This window comes from Dipodomys ordii, unplaced genomic scaffold, assembly GCF_000151885.1.
Source record: "Dipodomys ordii isolate 6190 unplaced genomic scaffold, Dord_2.0 Scaffold4, whole genome shotgun sequence".
Lineage (NCBI taxonomy): Eukaryota > Metazoa > Chordata > Mammalia > Rodentia > Heteromyidae > Dipodomys > Dipodomys ordii.
Genome location: NW_012267220.1, coordinates 36731119 through 36742690, shown reverse-complemented (window position 1 = coordinate 36742690; position 11572 = coordinate 36731119). Strand labels below are relative to the sequence as shown.

General features: G+C 40.7%; 2 protein-coding genes across 2 annotated transcripts in view; one reads left to right on the top strand and one right to left on the bottom strand.

The window, feature by feature from the left end:
- The first annotated feature begins 5358 nt into the window (after nt 1-5358).
- On the top strand, nt 5359-8253 carry Dkk4 (dickkopf WNT signaling pathway inhibitor 4). Its single transcript, XM_013024410.1, has 4 exons — nt 5359-5469; nt 6282-6432; nt 7095-7247; nt 7994-8253. The coding sequence occupies exons 1-4, from the start codon at nt 5359-5361 to the stop codon at nt 8251-8253; spliced, it is 675 nt and encodes a 224-aa protein (XP_012879864.1).
- Nucleotides 8254-10396: 2143 nt separating this feature from the next.
- The window catches only part of Polb (polymerase (DNA directed), beta), a 41053-nt gene continuing 39877 nt past the window's right edge, over nt 10397-11572 (bottom strand). The window contains 1 exon segment of the mRNA XM_013024595.1: nt 10397-10639. Coding sequence (XP_012880049.1) covers nt 10545-10639 — 95 coding nt within the window. The 3' untranslated portion in view covers nt 10397-10544.

Sequence of the window (11572 nt, the reverse complement as noted above, 5' to 3'; positions counted from 1 at the left end):
AACACTAGAACTAGGTAGGTTTCTGTAAAGTAACCTAGAAAAATTCAAGGCATACTTTCTTCCCTCCAGCAGGGGACTCCAGAGGGTATATTTGCTTCTTTAAAATTGGATTCCACCAGCCAGGGCCAGTGGCTCATGCCTGTAATCCTAGTACTCCAGAGGCTGAGATCTGAGGACCACAATTTGAAGCTAGCCCAGGCAAGAAAGTCATGATACTCTTATTTCAATTAACTACCAGAACACTGGAACTGGTGTTATGGCTCAAAGTGGTAGAATGCTATCATTAAGCAAAAGAGCTCAGGGATAACACCCAGGCCCTGAAGTCTAGCCCCATGATTGACACCCCCCTCCCCCTGCCAAAAAAAAAAGGAATTTGGGACAATGGGAAATTTAGGGTTTCCTAATAGGATTCACACCTCTTTTTTAGGAAAACCATTATATTCAGTTTATGCTTCATCTTGGGGTCTAGGTCAACAGATAGCTGAACCTGCTCTCACTGAGGAAGAAGCTGCAGCCCTAGAGGATTCCTCTTGCTTCATCCCTGAAACAGGTGCCAGGAGTATATGGAACACCAGTGTCACTACTCTCTCTTCCATTTCCCCAAAGTCAGAATGTTGCTATGGAGACCATTCTCTACCCCTCCTCCACAGTCCCTTCACCTTCTCACTCAGTGGACCTGGACTTGAAGATTCCTGAAGACAGGGGCTGGGAAGGTGGCTTAGTGGTAGAGCACTTGCCTTGCATGCCTGAGGCCCTGGGTTCGATTCCTCAGCACCACATAGGCACAAAGAAAAAAGCTGGAAGTGGCACTGTGGCTCAAGTGGTAGAGCGCTAGCCTTGAGCTGACGAGCTGAGGGACAGTGCCCAGGCCTAGAGTTCAGGCCCCACGACTGGACCCCCCTCCCCCCCAAAAAAGAAGATTCTTGAAGACAGATCAGGTCACTGGAGAGGCCACCACCCAGACAGCACAGGGCATCAGGTGCAGAGTTGACCTTTAGCTGCCATTTCTTTTACCTGAATATCATCAAATTTAAAAGAACATTTGGATTAAAAGCATGAGAACATAAGTGAAAGTGAGGGAGGGGGAGAGAAAGGGAGAAAGGAGAAAAAGGCTCAAGTCATTAAAAATCAAAATAATAGGGGAAGGCTTAGAGGTGTGGCTCGGAGCAGAGCGCCTGTGTGGCAAGTATAGGCCCTGAGTTTAAGCCTTGGTACCATAAAATAAAAGCAAAAACATGGAGACAGCATGCCTGTAATTCCAGCATTCAGGAGGCTGTGGCAGAAGGAATGAAAATTCCAGGACAGCCTTAGCTACACAGTGAAATCCTGTCTCAAAAAAAAAAAATAAATAAAAGTCAACTGTGAATTGTTCTAAAATTGTAACTATAATTCACTTTTAAAATCACATTTTTACATAGTCTGTAGAATGTTGGGACATACAGTGACATCAATGCAAGGACACCATTCACAGGTTAGCATCGACACGTATCTATTCAGATGCACCTTTCCTCTTGCCAGTGTCTTCTATTACATATTGAGACACCATTAGTTTTATTCTTGCCTTTCTATAGCATGTTGCCCCACCCCACCCCACCCCTGCACTCCTTCTCTCTCTCTCTCTCTCTCTCTCACACACACACACACACATTCTACTTATTGTACGGCACAACACAGAAGAGCAGGAGAGGGCAAAGTGCCTAAGATGAAAGTATGGCAGGATTATCCATAGGAGGCCCTTAGGGTTTATAAAAAAAATACCATCTAACTTTGTTATAAACAAAAAAGCAGACTTATCCTGAGGAAGAAGGTCCAGGAAACCTGCTGCAGTCCTCAATGAAATATATGGAGAGTGGAGAGCTCTGAGGCTGTCTCTGCTAGAGGAGGAAGGTCCTTGGCAGCACCATAATGAACAAGTTGACAGTAATGCTGTTCACAGAGAATACAGTCATAACAGTGCCCTCTGGAGCTAGACAATGCAGGACGAAGGGAGACACATCTTGAGCCTACCAAAGTCTGAGAAGCCACTAAAGGAAGGGGGAATTGTGACTGAGAAGTGACAAGATTTCCCCAATACCACTCAGCAGTGATGGAGACTAGACCCAGGTTCCTGCTCCCCATTCCATGCTGGCAGATGCTGCCCCACACCTCAGCTTGCAAATGGCTTACCTTACCTCCTGACCCCTGCCAGGTAACTGACTGGTAATTCTTACAACTCTGTGATTATATCCTGCAATCTTTGTCTGCTCCCACCAACATGTCCCTTCTCATCTCTGATTTTATTGAACATTTCCTGTGAGATTCTGCCAAAGATCTGCCAAAGATCTGTTCCTCGTTACTTTGATTTTTAAGAAAAGCAAAATTGATGGAACTCAAACTGGCTTTGACAGAGGAGCCATAACAAATAAAAATTTCCATTCCTAAGAATATAAATCATTAGTTCTGACACATTGCCTTTGACTTGAACTACAGCAGCTGTAATTTGGGAGAATACAGGTGTTACCTCTTAAACACAATCTGCAATTCTTACCTGGGTCAGGAGACACCCCGGGTGGAATCAGACCTACAGTGCTGAAACCGGGACCTGTGGAAATTTCTTTGGGAATTTTCATTCCCCCTGAGCTTACTCAATAACACCCAATTGTAGTCTTCCTTTGGTCCAGGTGTTCACTACAAATCTAAGATGATCAGTTGGAGAGTTTCAATTCACCCATAATCTTTGCCAGGGGGCATCCAAAATGGCAAATGTCAGCCAAAACTCTACGGGAGAAGGGGGCTTCCTTTGATCTGCAGCTCACAGCCTTGAAAAAACAAATGACTCTAGAAAAGGCAGCAGCCATGGTTCAGGGTACTGCTTGCTGATCAAGGGCCCTCACTCAGGACCTTGGCTGAGCTGTTTGCACAATTTTCCTGGACTGGTCAGAGGCGAAAATGTTGATATTAAGCAGAAACACTTATAAAGCTCTCCTCTCCCTTCCCTGTCATCTTCTTTCCATGTTTCCACTATTTTTAATCCCCAGACAACTGAGAAAGACTGGACTTAGGAACACTGCGATTTTAGGGCAAACAACCTTGGCAGATTTGAAAACATAGTTATTTTTCAGAGAGTACTTACTTCACATACACACTTTCCTCCAAATTGCTCTGCCTTTTCAGGTCGGAAACAGCCTCAATGTACAATGAAGTTTCAAGGTTAGAGGAGATATTAAACATTATCAAGGGCCTGCCAGAGTAGGGCCATCTACTTGCAAAGTACTAAAATTTATGTGATGTAGAAAGCTCTGGCATGGAAAATGGATGAAACATTTGTTTATAGTTTTATGAGTGCTTGTTACCTACCAGCCTGAATACATATTCATATATCAAACCCTCAAAATATTGTTATGAAATAGTACAAAGAGCCATGTGTTGAAGACTTGGTCCTTGGCTTGATGGGGGCTAGTGAAGGGAAGGAAGGTTATAAGGACATGCCTTCAAGGGGATGTGGAATCCTGCACCCTTTCTGTCACTCTTCTTTTCTTGGCCACCATGAGGTGAGCAGCTTTTTCTGAGACCTGCTCATGATCGTGATGTGTTCCCTTGTTACAGGCCCCAAGAGAATAAAGCCAAGTGACTACAGACTGACATATCTGAGCATACAAGCCAAAACTAATCTTTCCTCTTTTGAAATTATTATCTTAGTATTTGTCACAGTGCTACAAAGCTGACATACATAGGTGGATTAAGCATATTTTGCAGATGAAGGGATTATAGTCTAGAAAGGTAAAATAACTTCCCTAAAGTCACAAGATCTTGTAAATAAATTTATTTCTACATTCATGTAGCATGTAAAAACTTATGGGGGTTTTACTGTATATTCGACCCTCAAGGTTCCTCACCATACAGTAGTTGGCCAATCCCTCTCTCCACCCAGACCCACCTAAGTATGCACCTATCTCACTTGCTGCCCCCAGACCCTTCTGCTACCTGAATAGGAATGGATGCCGTGTGCTTCCTCTTCAGGGAAATATGGCTCCTCTAATAAACCTTATAATAATCGTTCTTCTGTGCCTGCCTGCCTCCAGGTGGTCCCCTGGGATGGACATGAAGGATCCTTTCACTTATAATCCTCCAATCCTGGATGAATACCTTTATTTTAGTGCTTATCACAATATAGAGGACCCTCTACCCAGCCACATCTTCTGTTTAGACTCTAGATCCTCAGACATTCAGCTATAGTTTGTGAGGAAAGGAGAGGAGGGGAGGGGACAGGAGAGGAAGAGAAGAAAAAGAAAGAAAAAGGAGGGGAGGGAAGGACACAAGGGATAAGGTAGAAGCTTTCAGAAATTCAAGTTAAGAAAATTAGAAATGCACAAAATTTCATCTGAAATCAGGTAGAACCTAAAACGTTGTTCTTTTGTCAATTGAAAATTATGCAAAACAAGTTACATATATGAAGTTTGTATAAATTTATATAAAATGCACTTTCTATGGTTGTCCCCACTATCAAAGAAATTCTTATGTGTTTTACTAATATGCACAATCTTTAGCCTTTATATGTTTAAAAGTTTATTGAAATATTTTAAAAAATAAAATGAAATTATTATATATTCTGTTATTTTTCTAATTAAATAATCCTAAAGTCAAACAGTTCAATGTTTATTATAAGGAGAGTATTTTCCCAATTGCCACTGAATCAGAATGAGTGCTATTATGTGCACAATTCTTAAGCTATTAAGACCTTTATACCTGGATGCCAGAGGTAATTGGAAGGCATTTTTCTTTTTTCTATCTGCCCTCACTATCGGAAGCAGTTGCAAGTTTCTTAGATTTGATAACTTATTAGTTTTTGGCATCTTCTGCATGTTGGCTGATACAATTCATTCATTCTTTCTTTGAGTACAATTAGCTATGAAAACAGATCTTAGATAATCCCCCAAAGAATTATTGAAGGTCCAAAATGCAGGTGATTATCAGAGTTGCCTTTGATACAGACATCCTGCTTTCCTGTGAGCCCTTTGAACTAACTTTGATATGGGATAATTAAGAGGGATTCCGCCCTGGAGGAGAAGCTGCTGTAGCCCTGCCTCTTGTCTCCTTCTATTGAATGCTTGTTTTGAACTATTGATCAAAGATTTGAAGGGATTTGTTGAAGCCTGTGTTGGGTAAAGAGGAAGGAAACAAAGGGGGAGGGAGAAAAGAACTGGGGGCACATCTGTCTATAAATAGTTTCAGAAGGAACCTGCTCTCAGACGGGCTCATCCTACTTCAGAAAAAGCCTTTTCAGGTGTCTTGCCTGGTTCCAGCTTGGGAAGGCTGGGCTGTAGGTTTAGTGCATCTTGCAGAGTACTGGGAACATCAAGGAGCTCCCGGTGACAAAGGATGGTGCTGGTGGCCTTGCTTGGTCTCAGTTGCTTCTACTTGCCCTTGGGAGCTCTGGTTCTGGATTTCAACAACATCAAGAGCCCTGCTGATGTGCAAGGAGCCTGGAAGGTAGGTGCAGTCAGGGCTAAGATGCTGTGGTTTGTGGTTAGGAGATGAATGTGGTCTGTATAGTGAGGGCCAAATTAAGATTTTAGTAAGTCATTCAAATTAATACACGAAATAGCTTATCTCATAGAAAACTGATAGGAGTAGGAATGGAAAAGGCATCTAGGTATAATCCAGTTGCCTCAGTAATCACACATTAAAACAGCAAAGCGGTTTTTCAAGTCAGTTAGCTTGCCTACATATATATGTTTATGTATATACGTACATACATATAGACATTCATGTGTGTATGTGTATATTTAACTATTATACTATATACATATCAAAGAACAATTCATCTGGGAAAGGATCATCCAGTAAGGGATGCAATGCTAGATGAGATTCACTACATTAAAAATTAAATGGCAATACTATCAATGCCAATTCTTACTTACATGTAGCACAACATCTACTGTTCTTAAGTTTAGAAAATCTGTCATCTATAAGACATGCATAGAAAATTATTTTCCTTCCATATTCACCAAAAGCATAAGAAAATTAAATTCGAGTTAAGACAAGGGATGTGACTCAGTGACGGAGCACTTTCCTAGCATGTGTGAGGCCCTGGGTTCCATGCCCAAACCTCTGCAGAACTGAGGTCCCTTCACAGGTGGTTTAAGCTCCCCTTTGCAGGAGAAAATCAACTACATTGGACAATTAAGATGCTTCCTAAAATGTCACAGCCTCCAAATTTAGGCTGCTCCATCTAAGCCTAGAATAATGTTATCTTACATCTTATTGGATCCCCCAGCCATGTGACAAGTTTCCCTTCACAGGGTTCACAGTGTATGTCAGACAAAGACTGCAGTGTCAGAAAATTCTGCCTAACGCCCCGGGATGAGAAGCCATTCTGCACCACATGCCGTGGGGTACGGAGAAAGTGCCAGCGTAGTGCCATGTGCTGCCCAGGGACACTCTGCATGAATGGTGAGCAGTTACAACCCCATGAACAGCATCAGAAGCCATAGCCTATATAGATCTGTGCCTCCTAGAGTATTGCTCCCAGATGGTCCTTCTCATGGTCTCCTTGAGTTAGCTTGAAGTATACTTATGCAGATGCCCATTTTCAGTGAAAATAATTTGTACTTGCAAAAAATAGTAATAATAAACTTACTACCTGGCAACAATTCTTGCCAGTGACTTGAAGATTAATGATTTTGAAGATTCAACTTGGAATAGTATGAACTCTTCCATTTTCATTTGGATCCTATTATTTACCTTCTTTGCCTTATATGAGCATGTAAATCCTTGGCACACATATAAAGTTAAAAAGTTACTAACTTCAAGCCGGGCGCTGGTGGCTCACGCCTGTAATCCTAGCTACTCAGGAGGCTGAGATCTGAGGATCGCGGTTCAAAGCCAGCCCGGGCAGGAGAGACCGTGAGACTCCTATCTCCAATAAACCACCAGAAAACCGGAAGTGGCGCTGTAGCTCAAGTGGTAGAGCGCTCGCCTTGAGCTGAAGAGCTGAGGGACAGCGCCCAGGCCCAGAGTTCAAGCCCCACGACCAAAAAAAAAAAAAGTTACTAACTTCAATATCTTCAATAACTTGGAGTTAATAACTCTAGTTCCCTCTGGCTGTCCCTCAGATGTTTGTACTGCGATGGAAGATGTAGCCACAATAATGGAAACAAAGAATGATGATCTAGACAGCCTGGAAACAAAAGGAAATAGCGGGCATCCAACTGAGGAAAACAAACCCAACAGGAAGCTAAATACCAAGAAATCACAAGGCATTAAGGGTAAGATCAGCATTCTAAGCATTTTATTTCAGAAAAACATTTTCCCCTCCCAGCCTCACAGTTTGGACAGTTTGGAGCTCATTCTCTATACCTGAACATAGGGAGCATGTCCTGTCTATAATCCCTTCCTAAGCAGCTTGCACACTAAGCAAAGGTAGCATAAGGCATCCAGCAGAACACAAGGGCAGGGGAAGAGTTACAATAATGGACTAGTTAGAAAGGAAACCCTTCCTTGTCAAGTTCAATTTCATTACACACACCTTTCTTCTAGTTTATACTGTAATTTAACAAGTGACAGCTTCCCTGCCTAGATCCTCAGAACATAAAAGATGAAGTAGATGCATTAACTTTTCAACTTTGTGAAAAATATCAATTACAATTGTTTTAAAACAAAACAAAATTGTAGCATGGAGTTCCAGTCTTTGATATAGTATAGCCAGAATGCTTGAACACAAACAGGCCATTCCTGTCTTCTCTAATGATTTCTCTGCATTACTATGAATCCCATTTAATAAAATTTTGTAGTGATACTTCTTTTCTCAATAATAGAATCCTTTTTCCTTGATGTATATTTGACTTCATAGAAAGACAGAATTTCTACTTGTGAATGAGGGCCCTGAAGGCTGCTTGTTTTTGCTTCATGGCATTCAGTCCTGGAGTCCTGACCTTATTCCTTCAGCAGCCATCCCCTTCCCCACATGAATCACTCCCATTTACCACAAAAGTCAATATTAATCTTGTTACAGGACAAGAAGGTGACAGCTGTCTTAGAACTTTTGACTGTGGCCCTGGACTTTGCTGTGCTCGTCACTTCTGGACTAAAATTTGTAAACCAGTCCTATTAGAGGGACAGGTCTGCTCAAGGAGAGGACATAAAGACAATGTGCAGGCTCCCGAGATCTTCCAGCGCTGTGACTGTGGTCCTGGACTACAATGTGGAAGTCAGGTGGCTGGCAGTCGACAACATGCAAGATTGAGAGTGTGCCAAAAATATGCAAAGTTATAATCTTGTGTTAAAGCAGGGTCTCAAACATTCATTTTAAAGCACTTCTATATGTTTTGTTGTTTTAGTTTTTGGAGACAAAGTCTCACTGTATAACACAGGCTGGCCTGAAATTCACCTCCTACCTCAGCTTCCAGAGGACTGGGACTAGTGTCATGGCACTAGCATGCAACTATCTCTTAATAGCAAATCTTTTAGCAACAGAACTAGACTAAAAGTAGAGAATTATGAGATACTGTATTGTAATGACTGAAAAGTAGTCTTGGCTTTTTGTCTATTATTCTAAAAAATATGAGATTCTATAACAAAAAATAATAATTTTGATTTAGCAATTCAATAAGATTTAATAAACTTTTTAAAAATGGAAACTATATACTTAAGATGTACAGCATGATGTTTTTGTATACATATAGTAAACTAGTTAATAGTTTAATATTTCATTTTGGGTAAAGGGCTGGTATTTAATAGTATCTTCAGGGCAGAAAAAAGTGATGGAACCTGAAAAGTTAAAATTGAGTAAACTAGAGCCAGACATGATAGCTCAAGCCTGTAATTCTAACTACTTAGAAGGCAGAGATTGGGGAATTGTGGTTCAACGCTAACCTGGACAAAAAAAAGTTACGTTGTTGTTTTGTCAGTCATGGGGCTTGAACTCAGGGCCTGGGCACTGTCTCTGAGCTTTTTTGCTTATCAAGACTAGTGCTCTACCACTTGGAGTCACAGCTCCACTTCTAGTTTTCTGTCGGTTAATTGGAGATAAGAGTCTCACAGGGACTTTTCTGCCCAGGCTGGCTTTGAACCACGATCTTCAGATCTCAGCCTTCTGAGTAGCTAGGATTACAGGCGTGAGCCACTAGGGACCCAGCCATAAAAAAGTTCTTGAGACTCCACCGCAAGGTATGTGCCATACCTATGCCATACAGGAAGCACAAATAGGAAGATCAAAGCCCAAATTAGTCCAAGAGCAAGAGCCTAACTCAAAAAATGAGCAATACCAAAAGCAGAGTGGCTCAAATGATAAAGCACCTTCCTAGTATAAGGCCAAGTTCAAACCCCATAGTACTGCCAAAAAAAAATTAAAATAAAAAGTGGTTCAAAACCAGCAAAAAGTCAGCAAGATTCCATCTTAACCACCAAGTCACACATAAGGGCTCACACATAATGGCACATTCTCATGATCTCAGCTACTCTGAAGGCATGAGTTGAAGAATCAAAGAACAAGAATCTATCTGAAAATAACTAAAGCAAAAAGGGCTGAATGATGTGGTTCAATTGGTAGAATGTCTACCTACAAGTACAAAGCCCTGAGTTCAAACCCCAGTACCACCAAAAACAAAAAAGTGAACTCATATATTTTACCGGAGAAAATTATCACAGCAAATACTATAATTTTCCTTAAGAACCCTATTGTTTGTTTATGAAAGTGGATCTGTGGTTCAAGTGGTAAAGAGCTAGCTTTGAGCACAAAGAGGCTCAGATACAGCACCCAAGGCCCAAGACCAGCCAAAAAAAAAAAGTGAATACCTATTGTTTGGTTAGTTTCCATCATTTATTGAAAGGGAACCTAACATTTCAGTGAAAAGCATTTTCACATATTTTGATAACCCTAGTTAACTAACATTTGATAACTATGCTTTTCTACTTATATAATTTTTGTTTGAAAGTGAGGACTTTCAAAGTATTTCTACTTCTATATTTTGACCTTTTGTATGTAAAAGTTACCTTAATGAAAGGCAAGCATTGAATTTGTCTGAAGTTTAGGAGGCCATACTTTCTAAGCAAGAGTGAGTTTGTTTAGAGAAGTTCTTTCAAATAGACTACAACAAACAGCTATAGATTTCACTGAAGGAATAAACTGTATATCTCATTTTCTATTTAAGTTACAAATATATATTACAAAATAGACTATGACTCAGAGGAAAAAAAAATGTATGAAGGTCTTAGTTTGTAAAGATTATTAAACCATCTTCCAGAGGCAGGCCTCTGAAAGTACCTTAATAGACCAAATTAGTAAATAGGTGGAAAAGCAGTGGAATCATTCAGTGTATCATTCATTTCTTACTTCTTTCTACTACTCCCATAGTAAACTATGATCAAAAACACAATGAAATTCAAAGCGAACACATTTACTAATAAGAACATCATCCAATAGCAATGCAAGAAGTTTTATTGACTATTGTACAAGCTAGGCATGGGGACAAAGCAATCATTTAAAAACAAAGACCCTTACAAAGCAAAGGTTAAGAAATAAATTAAGACTCCTACTGGGCTATGCCTGGGAGGAAGAATAGGCCTCATTCACTTCGATCCTTGGGTTCTCGGTATTTCCACTGGATGTAGTCAAAGATATCTTTCTCACTATCCACTGGCAAGGGTTCTCCAGCAACTCCTACAAGAAGAGAGAAAAAAAGAAATGTATTTTAAGAACCATTTTTGGAATATAGTTACCCAGGGTTCAGGACTGATGCTTTCAGATGAAAAATTAAATGGTTACATGGCTGAGACTATTGCTCTGTAGAAGAATGCTTACACAATGTGCATAAAAAGCCCCGAGTTCCATCCCTAGTAACACAAAAAACGAAAAAAGGAAAGAACTCAAACAGTTAGCAAGCCACTCAAATAAGATATTCACCACCTCCCTCCTTCCATATGAGCTTCTGTTAACCTGAGTATCTCAACTATAGTCATAGAAGTCACCCTAACTTATGATTTTCCCCTATACTGGACCTCCATTGCAGTCATCATGTATTATATGAGGATTCTAGTTAGTTTCTTTGAAGCTCAAAATGTGGTTCTTGGATTAACAGTATTGGCATTATCTAGAACATTGTAGAAACATGTAATCTTGAGCTGGGTGTGATGAGTGCACACCTGTAATCTCAGCACTGGAGAGCTTGAAGCAGGAGGACAGCAATTTCCAGGCCAGCCTGAGCTACATAGTAAGACCCTGTCTCTGATAAACAAAAAGAGAAAGAACAGGTTATGTACTGGTATCTCAAGCCTGTTAATCCTAGCTACTCAGAAGGCTGAGATATGAGAATAGTGGTTCAATGCCAGTTTAGGGAAGAAAGTATGAAAGACTCATCTCCACTTAGCCAACAAAAGACTGGAAGTAGAGCTGTGGCTTAATGGTAGACCCAAAAAGCTAAGGGACAGCATCTGGGTCCTAAGTTCAAGCCTCAGTTCAGGGAGTTAAAAAAAAAAAAATTGATTGACTGACTGATTTTTGATTCCCACTCCAAGCCTATAGAATTAGATACAGATTTAATAAGGACCCAAGGGGCTGGGAAGATGGCTCAGTGGTAGAGCGCGTGCCTTGCAT

Bases quoted from the DNA above. Each gene is read 5' to 3' on its own strand.
- Dkk4 (XM_013024410.1), top strand. From the start codon at position 5,359: ATGGTGCTGGTGGCCTTGCTTGGTCTCAGTTGCTTCTACTTGCCCTTG. The intron at 6,433-7,094 runs GTGAGCAGTTAC...GCTGTCCCTCAG, and splicing joins AGGGACACTCTGCATGAATG to ATGTTTGTACTGCGATGGAA. The intron at 7,248-7,993 runs GTAAGATCAGCA...ATCTTGTTACAG, and splicing joins GAAATCACAAGGCATTAAGG to GACAAGAAGGTGACAGCTGT.